At 34.4% G+C, this 13,873-nt stretch overlaps 1 protein-coding gene across 1 annotated transcript; it reads right to left on the bottom strand.

Annotated features, from left to right (window-relative positions):
• Positions 1–2,409: 2,409 nt before the first annotated feature.
• LOC130824610 (peroxisomal fatty acid beta-oxidation multifunctional protein AIM1-like) lies at positions 2,410–13,140 on the bottom strand. Its single transcript, XM_057689681.1, has 18 exons — positions 12,885–13,140; positions 12,711–12,782; positions 12,493–12,555; positions 12,352–12,408; positions 12,172–12,239; positions 11,845–11,926; positions 11,716–11,771; positions 7,788–8,090; positions 7,627–7,713; positions 6,938–7,112; positions 6,182–6,303; positions 5,854–6,017; positions 4,970–5,224; positions 4,247–4,368; positions 4,023–4,144; positions 3,791–3,939; positions 3,537–3,675; positions 2,410–2,760 (listed from the first exon to the last, which is right to left on the bottom strand). Exons 1-18 carry the CDS (start codon positions 12,976–12,978, stop codon positions 2,716–2,718), a joined length of 2,175 nt encoding a protein of 724 aa, XP_057545664.1. The 5' UTR covers positions 12,979–13,140; the 3' UTR covers positions 2,410–2,715.
• Between the last annotated feature and the right edge of the window lie 733 nt (positions 13,141–13,873).

Here is a 13,873-nt window from a genome sequence, read left to right as displayed (position 1 = left end):
TATTACTAAGTGGACGTTTGGTTCATAAACATATGAAAAAATCTTAGTTGCGTGGTCATACGCTTCTAATATTTTATGTACACCTATAGCTAGTTCCCATGTGTCATCAGTTATATAGCTATCTGTACACTCACTATAAAGTTGTGTTATAACTGGACGATAAACAATCGCTTTTCTTAATAAATCGTTGGTTGAGCCCCAACGTGTAGGAGTATCTAATGACCAATACACTTTTTTTAGTTGATAATGGTCACATAATTGCTTATATCGTCTCTTTATCTGTCCAATTCTATGCCACTTCACTATGTCTTTAATTGGATCTAATAAATCACTTAATTGTTTTATACCTGCTTGACAAGATAAGTTTACTATATGAGCACAACAACGTATGTGTAATAATCTACCCCCAAGGATAAAACTAAATGCAGGTTCGTTATACAAAAGTTTCATACATTTAATGTTAGCAGTTGCATTATCGATAGAACAACAAAATATCTTATCTAATAAGTTCCATTCTCTACATATCTCTACTAATCTGTATTTTATGTTTTCACCCGTATGTCTTTCGAGCATTGTCTCAAAAGTAATTATTCTTTTTTGAATAATCCAATTTTGATCTATCTAATGTGCTGTTACACACATATAAGATTCTAAATGTGGGGGAGCAGACCAAATGTCAGTTGTTATGCTAACCCTACCTTTAAAACATTTAAACATTTCTACTAATTCATAGCGCATTGATTCATATAATTTAATTGTGCGTCGTTTAAGAGTGCTCCTAGGGATTGCTCTATATTGTGGTTGCAAAGTTTTTCTAGTGTAACGCTCGTATGCCTTACTTTCACCATGGTTAAATGGCAATTCATCACAAATTACATACTTAGAAAATTCATCAATCATATCATTACGATTATATTTAAAAGGCATACATGTGCTGGGAATGTCCCATTGTCGGCTTCCACTTGTGGTCTCGCTGCCGCTTGCTGCATGAGTTTCTTTTGTGATTCCATGCTTCTTTGCCAAATGTTTGTTAAAAGATCCCGTACCACCACCAAACACGTATTTACAAAACACAATAAATAAATTTTTATAAAATATGAATATATAATGTATGTATAAAAAACTGAAAAAGTATTTACCTCTGGCGAAATTGTATGAAACTAAGGCTTTACTCCTTGACTTTCACAAATTTGACAAGTGCATAAGAAAACATCTGGATTGTCGGTTGGTTCTTTTGTAAAATACGACCACACATGTGAAACAGCTCTACCACTAGGAGGTGGCATTGCCGGAAAAGGTTGTCTTACTGGTTCATCTTCATCTAAATTTAAATATAAAGACATACTCAAATACCACAATATATAAATAAATAACAATTTAAAATTTAATCAATTTGAAGAATAAAATTTTAAAACTAACCGATAGTTTGGAAATTGACTCGTTTACAACGAGCTTGTCTTTGTTGTTGTTGTAGTTGTTCTTCATGTGGTCTTGTTGATGACTGTCGAGAATTATGTATCCCAATAGGGGTCATTTGTTCCTCTTCTTGTTCTTCTTCTTCATCAATTTGTATTTCTCTTTCCATTTCTTCTGCATAATTGTGTAATTCTTGGTCGTACCCTTCTGGATAATTTGGTTCATAATTATAATTACTAATCGAAGGTGTTGTTGATACCGAGGGAGTTGAAGTGGCCTTCCTTTTGGAGCTAGAACCTCCCAATGATTTTGCCACTTTAGTAACCTTTTTAGAGGCTTTTTTCAAAAAAGAAGACATGATTAATAATATTGAAATAATAATAAAATTAAGAAAAAAAAAAAATTAATAGACTAATTATGTAATTAACTAAATTAAGAAATAATTAAAAGACTAATTATGTAATTAACTAAATTAAGAAATAATTAAAAAACTAATTATGTAATTAAGAGAATAATTGCGTAATTAAATAATTAAGTAGAGAGAGTAGGAGAAGACATGAGTTGTGAATGAAAATGATTGAAAGTGATGGGTATTTATGGAAAAATCCCCAACGGCTATAAACGGCTAGTTCAACGGTTCCGGCTCCATGGAACCGCTGGGCCGATTCACTCGGACCGGTCCCGGTTCCGGTTCCATGGAACCGTTGGGCCGGTTCACCCGGACCGGTCCCGGTTCCGATTCCAACCCGCCGTTCTTAGGTCCGATTCATGCAGTTTTTTCCCGCGGTTCGGAACCTGTCGCGAACGGTTCCGGATCCGGTTCCACGCGGTTTGGGACCGGTTCGGTTCCGGTTAACCCGCTTTGTGGCCATCCCTATCCATAGCATATAATTTGTTACGATCATCTTTTTAGTCGTTTACATATTTTAACTTTCTATATTTTCATTTTTAACCATCAAAAATCCAGACTCTTTTATCTCCACATAATTCTTCTTTCTGCTTATAAAGTTATTCAGACTAATTATGAAAACTAACTTTAGCTCAAACGAGTTCAATAACCCAGAATCAAAGCTGAAAAAAGGAAGAGATTTGTAAGAATAATAATACACAGTTGACAAGAAAATGCGAAACTTTTTTCTTTTACATATTAAATATTCAAATCTCATGCAGTTTACTTCATGCATTTCAATTGGTTATTTCTTCCTTTTTCCCGTCCCAGTCTTTGTGGAGAGTTGAATTGCTAAAGCGAGGCCATGATTCCTCTGTGAACATGCTGATGGAGATCCATAAACATCCTATCTACAAGCGTGATCTTGAAGATGACGATGATGCAGCCGGCATACTCTGCAAGAAAGTTACATGCTAAAAAGTGAGGCAGTCTTCATCTGGTGCTTTCCAACAGCTGTTCCATCCTAGCAAGTTGAAGTATACAGAAGGTTTCTGCAGTTTTGCTTGTTTAATCTTAAATTTTCCTTTCTATATTGTATACGTTTTTTTGTCCAATTGTGATAGAGGCAAAGACTAACAGTTCTTAAGTTTTGAATTATAATGAACTATCGTAAACATGTTCATTAACACTGTGTTTGGAAAGCAAATTTGGAAAGAAAATAAAGGAAAGGAAGGAAAGGGAAAGGAACGGAAGAAACTCTGGTTTGTTTAGGAGGGAAGGGAAAGGAAAGGAAGGGAGATAGTTTTCCCTTCAAATTTTTCCAACTTTAGAAGATTAATACATTGACAAAAAAAACATTCATCCAATCTCTTTAAATTCCTTCGCTCCAAATTTCTTCCCTCTCATTTGGTTATTCAAACAAGGGATCTCTCATCCCTCCAAATCTCCCCTTCCTTTCCTTTCATTTTCTTCCGTCCAAACACACTCTAAATCAAGGCAATTCTAATTGTGCAAAGTTGTAGATAGATGTATATTATTAAGTGTCAATTGATAGTAAGGTCGGATACAACCAACCCAAAAATAGTGCCTAGAAGAGAGCTTAGGTGGGATGAAATGTTGCATTGTTTATGCTATAATTGATTATGGTTTCCGTGAATACAATTAAGAAATCAAAAACTCATACAATAGTCAAGGCAATTAAAGGCAGCTGGGGATTGGGAGAAGCACTAACCAGTAACAAGCCTTTGGTAGCTCTTTCCTCCAAGAATTGTGATGGTTTAAAGAAACTACCATACAGGTTAGACCACTTCTTCAGACAATTATATATATGGCTAGGTCCAACAGTATCTGCCCAAAAAACAAGTCCACCTCTGAAACAATGAAACTTTATGTTAGTTAACTATTAGAAATCTTTTGCGATCTTTGTGAAGAAACACAATAAGAAAACTCAATTAAGTCAAGGGGTAACCCAGTCAAAAGACGGACCGATATGCAGGGAAACTCATTCCAAGAACAGAAGCTACATCTAAATCAGATGCTCGAACCACTACTCCTTCATCTAGAACACGACATGCCTCATTCACTACTGGGAAGAACACCATCTCCAAGATCTCTTGGTCGGATATGGATATAGGCTGCATACACGAAAAAAAGTTCATAAAAGATCCACAACTAACAGATTGCATTTAGTACGAAACAACTTTAGTCACTAGTTTACCTTTCCTCCTGACACAACATTAGTCAATCTTCTAGATTCTTCAATGATTGGTAGCACAGAGGGATCAGATTTTGGCGTGCTCCCCTTTTCATATATATAATATCCTTTCCCATTGCTTTTACCTGTAAAGTCAAAAAATCGTCAAAATTTATACCTATCAAACGGTATATAAGCTATAATTTACTTTCCAATAACCAGCTTATAGCTACAAAATCACCAATTACCATTTCGCCCATTTTTGACAAGAAGATCAACTAAAGGAGAAGTAAAAGTACGATCAGGGAAGGCAGCACGGAATATCTTTCCTACTGCAAGTGCCACTCCATATCCAGTTAAATCTTGAAGCCTGGTAAATCAAAGCAAGCCACATTTTCATCTATACTGCATCAAACTGCTTACAAAGCACACACATGAACCAATCATTAATTATATGTAGACAAATGTATTTACTAATCATCCATGCAGTAAAACATAATTCGCTAGTTAGTTCGCCTTTTGAATTCGCGATTCGCTAAAAATGATTTAAAAATAGCCTAAAACCGACCATAGTTCGCTTTTTTCGTTTCACGATTCATGAGGCAATTAGCGAATCATGTGACATTGCATCCATGAACAAGGTAACAACAAATCAGCTTTCACCATTAGGCAATTGTTGAAGCTTCTTGAGTTTCATAATGCATTTCATGATTAGTAATATAAGCGGTAAAAGAATGATGCTGCAGTACCTTCAAGTCCGTTAAGAAAATATTGAATCAAACATACGAGTCAAAGTTGAAAGGTTTTGTGCCGCTAACGAATATGAATAAAGATCTGGGAAGTACGACTAACATTAACAGTCAAGCATACTAAACAGTAAACGCCAACAAAAGTGAAAAAAGCTGCTTAAACATGGACAAAAGCATATGTATGCATCACTTGACAAATCATATAAAGGTGGAAGAAATTACTGAAAAGGTCCCATAGGTAGGCCAAAATCACTAATCACTCTGTCGATCCTGAAGACGTCAACCCCCAAATTCGCCAAAAGATGGGCACCCTGGGCGTATGGGAAGAAAGCTCGATTGACAGCAAACCCGGTACAGTTGCCAACCACAACAGGCACCTTTTTAATGACCTTACCAAGTGTGATGAGATCAAGAATAACTTGAGAAGAAGTCTTATCTGTCCGCACAATTTCCAGTAGAGGCATGACATGCGCAGGACTGTCAATAATTAAGTCCTTACAGAAATTAGAACAATTCAAAGCAGCATCCAGAATAAAGAAAAGTATACAATTCAACAAAACAGCTAAATTGAAAATTCACTCTAAAAACATTTTAGTTAGAAATGGCTTTGATTATTCATGGGAATTATTTCCATGGAGTCTTAACTCTAATGCTAGAATTGAAATATTTTAACTACAAAGATGCATCTGAATAATATTTAGAAAATGTTCTACTTCGTTGAATATATCAAGAGAAATGCTCATGAAGAGCTGAGTGTGTTACTTCCACTGCCACAAATTCATAGTGTCTTTACTATGCAGCAGAGGCTTCTGATAAAGAAGAAGCCTTCATGACCAAGTTTCATCACAAAGAAAGCACAACAAAAATATTATTACATGAAAGAAAAACTGGGCATAGACTATTTTCCATTAGAGGCAGATTTTTACACATCACACCAATGGAAAGGATAACGGAGACAAAAGTTTTGCCCTTTACAATCTCCAAATATAAGTAGCTAACTAAATCATTGAACTCTTAAGATCAGCAAGTGGCTACAAAAAAATTAACCCGCCAGCATAAAATTTATCACAGTTCCAAATGATTGAAAAACAAGAATAGCATCAAACCTGAAAAAATGTGCACCAACAATTCGTTCCTGAGAATTTGTCCTTTCTCCAATTAAATCAAGGTCTATTGTTGAAGTGTTTGTAGCTAAAATACAGTGTGGAGGGCAGACTTTCTCCAGGTCACTAAATATTGTTTGTTTAAGAGATACATTTTCAACAACAGCCTGAAAGACAGTATCAAATACTCTTAGCAAATTATTAAAATATCAAACAATTGCAGATTTAATCACCTATGTTCGATTGCAAAGTGTTCTAAAATTCAATGTGTTGCCAGCATCTGCAACAAGAATGACAACTTCGAAAATCTAAATTGTTACATAAAGCTGACCTCAATGACCATATTAACATCTTTGAATTCTGAGTAGTCCAAGACACCGCTAAGAGATGAAAGTGCTTTCTCTGCCTTGTCCTGTATCAACTTACCTCTTGTCACTAACCCTCTGATGTTGCCTACAAGTCACACAATTCCATGTTGTCATTTAGCCTCTTGCCACCATCAAACTAAATAGTCATATATCGGGGATATAAAAGTAGAGCCAATTACAACTTACAAAAGTGAAGACAGAGAAGGCAGGTTAAAACTTATAAAAAAAGTCAATCTAATTTTAAAGCATAAAAAAGAAGAGATCAAAATCAAAAAATACTGTCAAGCTTTCTGACCTGCAACGATCTCACCAGCACCAAACAACCAAAACAGCAAGCAATTGAGAATAACAGAAAAGAAGAAAGAAAGAAGAAGAGAGAAAAGAGAAAGGTAGAGTAAAGATCGCTTGTATTATGTATAGAGAGCAGTGTGCTCCCCTGAGTTCTTCGAGTGACTCAGTAACTCCAAGTGTAAATACACCTCTATATTGTACTACAAGCATACCCAGATCTTAATTCTCTATTTCATTATAAAGGCAAGTACAATCTTCTAGAATTGTACAACTCATACACGTAAAACAGAAATTGTATATGTAAAAGACAGAAAGATGCTTTTCTCAACAGAATTATTGATAAATTACTTTTTACCCCTTCTAGTATAGACTTGCTGAATTCTGGGCTTTTCATTAGTCATGACAAATTTCCATAGAAATAAAACTACCTTGAATAGATTTTATTCCCTTGGCAAGAAAGTCAGCATCAACTTCCTTCAAAACAACATGTATATTGCTCAACAGTAGAGCTGTTGCAATGCCAGAACCCATCAAACCCCCACCAATTACAGCAACTTTCTTGATATGTCTTGGCTTTAGTCCAACATCAGAAACACCTGGTACCTGCCATAAAAACATATAGCAAACAGAAAACAACTTAAACATGCAAATTTGATGGAAGAAAGAGCTACCAACAGAGACAATTTGGTAAAGTATCAGCAATGACAATGAGGGTGTTCCTGACAAAAGATTTCTAGACAAATTTTAAAGTGTGTGATGATGCAAGTCTACATGGGTCAAATGTTTTCTATCTAGGAAGCCAGATAGTAAAGGATCGATATTAGCCAGTTACAGCTTATACAACACATACACTTTAAAAATTGTTAAAAAATCCACTGCAGCCAAAGATTTTGCTCAAGTTAACCAAATGAGACAAAAAACTATATAATGTAGTAGAGTTAGAGGCCATAAGTAGAATGCAAGCAAAGAAATCAGATACAATAGGTTACAACTAAATTTGGCTCAAAGATATAAAAATATACTCAATTCATAAATTCTAACCCGATAGAGGGCTAGGTCAATGGATAGAGTTTGTGAGAAAGAGAGGAATCAAGATAAGAAGAGATAAAAAAAGTACCTTTGATGTCATACGTTGAGCAAAAAAGGTATGCACTAGACCTTTGGCGGTATCCGTAAGAACTAGCTCTTTGAAAACTTTAGCCTCCTGTAACATACATTTGCATATCATAGTTTGTTTTAAAATCATTCATAAACAATGACATAGTCACAGAAAAATACCTTCAATACTCCAGCATAGCCTCCACGTAATATACCCTCCTCAATAACATCAAGGCAGGCTTGGTGCTGAGGCATGTTCCGAGCAGTCTGTTTCGCCTTTTGTCTAGCCATCATCAGGAATTCATGTGCTTCAGCTAGGGAACCTAACTTATTAGACATGTGGAGGGATCTAATAAAAGGCTTCTTTCCCACAGCAATATCCAATGCCCATAAACGTGCTACCTTCAGCAACTCTTGAGGGGGCACAACAGCATCAATAAGGCCAAGCTTCATTCCATCTTCAGATGTTATCGGCTTTGAAGACTTGGGAAATATGTTATAGCATAAAAAGTCGTGAAGTAAATAAATTTGAATAAAACTAGAAAAACGTTCTTTTCACAATCTTTTATTAACTAGAAGTATAGCATAAAGCATCAATTTGAACAAGGATTCAGTTTGCTTGTGTTTTGAAAAATAGTAGTGTTAGAGACTCAGTCAAATCCACTATAATCTAGTAACTCAAACCTTCTACAGTTTAGATATTCAAATTTGCTCTTTCCTTGATACTCTCCTCTCTAAAAAAAGAACTGAAGTGAAAAGTAGACATGTGAGAACAAAATGATTACAACTAGAGGTATTCATTCGGGTTATCGGGTCAGTTCCAAACAGGTGTCATTTGGTTCGGTCGAATTTCGGATCAGTTAATTTTCAGTTGTATCGCGGCGGGTCATACTCGGGCCAGATCGCTTAGTTATGAGTCAGTTTAACAACGGTTATTCGTGTTATCAGGTTCGCACCGGTTAGTTACCAGTTGAAATTTGAGTCGAAGGTCTATAGGGTTCAAGTTGTCATTGGTCTATAATTAGTTTGGTTTTTCCGAGCATCAATCGAATTTGAGCTTTATTTTTCAAAAATGTATTGGTTACGAAGTGCTATCGATTAAGTCAATATCTGATTAACTTAATAATTGGTTTTATAATTGATGTAGGCTTATTTACTTACAAAAAAAATAATGCTAGTTGTTTTATTGGATTCGTCAAATCAATTTAATTTAATTATTTCAATTGGGACATAATTGATATTAGTTAACACTTACTTTTCAAATCAGCTTTATAACAATGTTGGGGTTCGAAATCATTTAACTTTTTCGATAGTTCAAAAGCATTATAAGGTTTTCAGGGGCAGATCCATAGTTCAGAGTCCCAGGGAGCACCAATAAATGGACAAAATTTTAAGTATATTTTGCGGCAACTTTGATAGAGTTTCGTTTGTAAAATGAACTAATTTTTTTTTATTCTAGTAAAATGACACGTAGAAGCACAATAGTCTCAAGCTAAAGCCAAAATAATATTAAAGCGGTCAATTAATGTCATTCTCATCTCAAATGGTGGTAACCAAAAAGATTAATGAAGTTTAATTAACGTCATCCTCACATAATGAAAACAAAGTCTAACAAACACATTCTCAACTCAAATGTGTTGCAAAAAAAGATCTCTTGTTTTTTCCTTATTATTTTGAAAAATTTCAAACAAGAACATTAACAAACACATTCAAAGATAAAAACAAAAATATTCAAAAAGATGACACTCTAAAACAATTCAAAAAACATTTTAAGTATTTAACAAACATAACACTATTTGAGGACGATATAAATGAGTGAGACCATTGCCCAAAAAGAAAATGATGCAAAAACAATGAGATAAATAAGAGGGACAAAGAAAATAACAAACTATATCTCATGGGTTATAAGTGAGAATATAATGGGTTTTATGTGAGGAGATAACGCTACTTTTAATCTCTCCATCAGTCATTTCTTGAAGACCCTGTGAACCAAAACCAGATTAAAACTTGTTTTCTTTTTCAATTTGCATGGTGGCACGTGCCACAGGGGGCCCCCGTGTAGATCCGCCTATGCTTGCAAACGTTTATAGTGTATATAATTATTATTTGATATTCGTTTATAATTGATATCAATATCATGGGGAATCTTATTCATTTATAGATAATTTGTTTTACAATATTTTAATACTAACAATTATATTTCAAATATTCATAATTTAATATCTGAATTTGGTCCTAAATTTGCTGAAATTAGGTTCGACTTTTTTGGCTAAAAATTGATTTGGGTTTATAGCAGTTTGATTAATAATTTGTTCAGGTTTGCATCAAGTCGATTAAAAAACGATTTGAGTTAATTCAGTTTTAATCGGATTGCATTTGGTTTCGTGCAAAATTTAGGTTGGATCTGTCTTGGGTCGGTTACTTTTGGGTTCGGGCGATCTCGGTCAACAGTGACATGTCGATTATAAATTTCGGTTGTAGCTCAGGTTTGATTTTACCGTTTTCGGTCATCAATCAATTCGAGTGCAACTTCGGTTTAAGTTATGCCGGTTCCGTAAACCTAAAAAATATCATATATTTTGGGTCGGATAATTTTCGGTTATGGTTCGGATATTCGGGTCGGGTTGATTTGAACAACTTTAATTACATCTATTAGCACATACACCAAAGGCCTTTCAAATAAAAACAAAGGACTTACTCTGCATATGAGGAGCTGACTCCAGCAACATATAACTCAGAATAAGCCATTTTCAAACAGCATGTGCAACATGCTTATGCATAGTTATAAGCATCATCAAATTCCTTAGGTTCATGTTGCCAAGGACATTTTGACCAAAACCACACAAAATTTAAGGTATTATTCCAAAACTACCTCTATGTGAGAACACAAATCATAGCTAAGATTCTCTTCAATTTCAAAAAAACCATCATCCATTATGATCCTAAGATGCCTAGATTTAATGAAAATAAATCATCCCCTAAAAAAATATTTCCTCATTTGTTTCTTTACTCTCAACCTTTCTAGTTGCTCACCAACAGCTAAAAGCCCTTTAATTCGTCCCTCTTTCTCCTTTAATAATATTTCCACTATACTTTCCCCCATAAAATTTCACCCTAAAAGTTCCCTCTATAATTTTAATAGCCATCCAAGTATGTCAAATAGTCTTGTTAAGCTTTAACTAGCCTTACTTCCACCTAATTTAGCTCTTCTCCTTTTAACTGAGTTTGGAACACATAGGTGACAACCTCAATAAATTTTGGTTTCCAAGGCCAAACTGATGTAGAACTCAATGAAATAAACTTGTGAAATATAATAGAAGTTGAAGCTTCAATGAAATTTGTATAAATTATTAGGAGGTAGTTACTTGATTGTTTTTTCTTTTTTCAATCCAACAATTTCCTTCTCGTATATGCTATGAAGCTGTTTATAAGGGTAAAATGGCTACGGAGATGGTCGGGGAAGAGGTAATTAAAGCTTACTTGGATTGATTTGAAAGTTAATTAAGACTATTACAAATGGCAAGCAGCTTTGAGTAAGATAAAGGGGTGGTTTGCACCAATGTTTTTAACTAGGGGCGGTTTTCATACCAATAGTCTTATGTCAGGGATGGTGTTTAGAATAATAGTCTTATGTTACGGAAGCTTTTAAGAAAAGCACAATAATAGCTGTTTTCCTAAGAAAATCAGAACAGTAGCTGCTACAGCACTCATTCCTTTCATGCTACTGAGGTAGTTAAAGCATAATATCAATAAGTAACAGGCCCCTTGCATTTCTAGTGATCAATTTGAGAAGAAAGGAAAATAGTTATACATTGCCATGAATTTCTCATGAATTGTTTAATGTGGAACATAGACTTTAGAGAATACGTCTAATTTATAATCAACCCATTTTCACCAAAACAGAGTATGAACATCATGATGAAAGACACACTAATAAAAAATACATGTGTAAGAATGTCAAATGTTGGTCACTAAATCTTCATTTCCATTTAGACAGATCAGCATATGCCCACCATATTTGGGAAATAGAGATTATTGTCGATGGGTGGAAAAATAAAAACAATCAAGCACTTTTCTTATAAGGTTTATTTAAAAAAGTAAGGCTTACAAGCATAATCTCAACAGCCTTCTTTATACCAATAAGCCTCGGAAGACGTTGTGTCCCTGAGTAAATGTACAGAACACAGTTTAATATATTACTTGGCATTGAACTAGTATCAAAAGATAGTCTTTGTACCTCCAAAGCCTGGAATAACTCCAAGCGATAGCTCAGGCAATCCAAGTTGCGCTTTGGGTGCAGAAATGCGTGCATGACATCCCTGACGACAAGGCAAAGTTTCCATTGAAGGGAGTCAAAGGAAAAAACATTCACATAAAAGATACTCACTCCACTCCAAAAATAAACATCTCATTTTCTTTTTTTTAAGTACCATTAAACTTTTTATGTCTTGAACTTTATTGTGCTAAAACCTCAATTTCCTTCCCTCCAAGAATATTTCTTAGAATTTGATACCAATACATGAAAACGTGAACTTTAGAGGATAGAGAAAACAATGACACAAACCAAAGCCAATTCTAAGCCACCTCCAAGTGCAAGTCCTTGTATAGCAGCAACAGATGGTTTTCTTGCATCTGAGAGCATCGATACCAAAAATTCCGGACCATTGAACAAAACATACACTATCATCAAATATTTATTGATTATCATATGATTAATAAAATGAAAGTTGAATTAAGTGAGGACCTTCAATTGTGTTAACCAAAAGATCAACTGATACATCCGGCAATATAGATAAATCTCCTGATAAAACAAGTAGCTTCATAAATTTCATTCTAGTATAATGTGTTACATCATTGTCAATCAAATCAAAGTACACAAAATTACCAGTCTTGTGAACTTTCTCAAAAACATTAATGTCGAAACCGCCTGAAAACTTCCCATTCTCACCTAATATAAACAGCAATTTCATATTCATAAACAAAAAATCAGTCAATCAGAATAAAAAATATTAGTCTTTAACAATTATTAAACAGTTAAAACAGTCAACCAATTGATTTTAACATTCTCTTCGGTGATAATTTCAGATCATAGGTTCAACTTACCATTAATAACAATAGCTTTGACATCATTTCTCTTCAAAGCTTCATCGTATTTCTCTTTCAATCCCGCAATTACTACAACAAATTTAACCGAAAAAAGCAAATTTCATTTACTGTAATTCAAATCAAATGAAACTAAATTCGAAGAAAATGAAGATATATAAAGAATTAACATACTCGGAATTGCTAAGGAATTAACAGGAGGATTCAAAAGAGTAATGAGAGCGACGCCATCGTTTCCAACCTCCATTGAAAGTCGAGGTCCTGCCATTTTTACCTTTGATTAGGTTTTTGTTTAGTTTGATATTATTATTTTCCGAGAAAGAGTGAAATGAGGACTTGAGTGATCAAAGTTCAAGCTTGATTTTGTGCATATTTATATGAGGATGAGTAGCCATTAGCGGTAACAAAAAAAATAACAATAATAATTGCTACTTGGGGAAAGTTGACAATAGTTGCCTACATAAGCACGTTTCTTTTGTGTTTTTAGTTTTCGAGGAGTGTGGGGTAGACGTCGAAATTCAATAATGGCTGCTTGGAAAAGTTGATGTTTTGAGCTTAGCAGTAATTCTTGTAATAATATACACCCTTTTATTCACCTTTAAAGTTTCATTTGACTTTTAACGAATTTTAAGGATAGTTAAAAGTGGGATCCTAAGGGTAGGAAAGAGAGGTATTATGGGTTTTTAATGTAAGGGAGGAAAATTAGTATGGGTAATGAAGGGTATAATTGAAAATAGGATAAAGCTACTAAAGGCATAAAAGTCAAAAACCCATAACAAAAATAGAAATGGAACAATTAAGGTGACTTGACCATAAAAAGAAATGGGACACATAAGTTGAATAAGAGGGAGTATATGATTTCAAAAAAGACTAAATTTCATCAAGTATCTTGTGGGTTTGTCCATATGAGTAGGTTTACAAGGTGATTATGTGATGAATTATCACAACCAAACATGGTATTAGAGCCGGTGGTGGTTTTTGGATATGATGTGGCTCACCACGTGGCAAAGAGAGTGTTGAAAATACTTTATATTTGAAAAAGATCCTACATTGTGAACTTGCATATGAAGTTCGGTGAATTATAAATTATAAAGAAGAACAACTTTTATTCTGAGAAACTTTACTTGTTATATATATCTCTTGCACAAGCCCAGATAAAAATA

Source organism: Amaranthus tricolor, chromosome 9 (assembly GCF_026212465.1).
Source record: "Amaranthus tricolor cultivar Red isolate AtriRed21 chromosome 9, ASM2621246v1, whole genome shotgun sequence".
In the NCBI taxonomy this organism is placed as follows: domain Eukaryota; kingdom Viridiplantae; phylum Streptophyta; class Magnoliopsida; order Caryophyllales; family Amaranthaceae; genus Amaranthus; species Amaranthus tricolor.
Note: the sequence above shows the minus strand (reverse complement) of the source record. Positions and strands in the feature narration are given on the sequence as shown.

What these genes read in the sequence shown, in the direction of transcription:
- LOC130824610 (XM_057689681.1), bottom strand. Translation starts at nt 12,978, where the DNA reads ATGGCAGGACCTCGACTTTCAATGGAGGTTGGAAACGATGGCGTCGCT. An exon ending in ATGTTGTGTCAGGAGGAAAG is followed by an intron (nt 3,940 to 4,022) that starts GTAAACTAGTGA and finishes TCGTGTATGCAG; the next exon opens with CCTATATCCATATCCGACCA. An exon ending in CTACCAAAGGCTTGTTACTG is followed by an intron (nt 2,761 to 3,536) that starts GTTAGTGCTTCT and finishes ACTTTCTTGCAG; the next exon opens with AGTATGCCGGCTGCATCATC.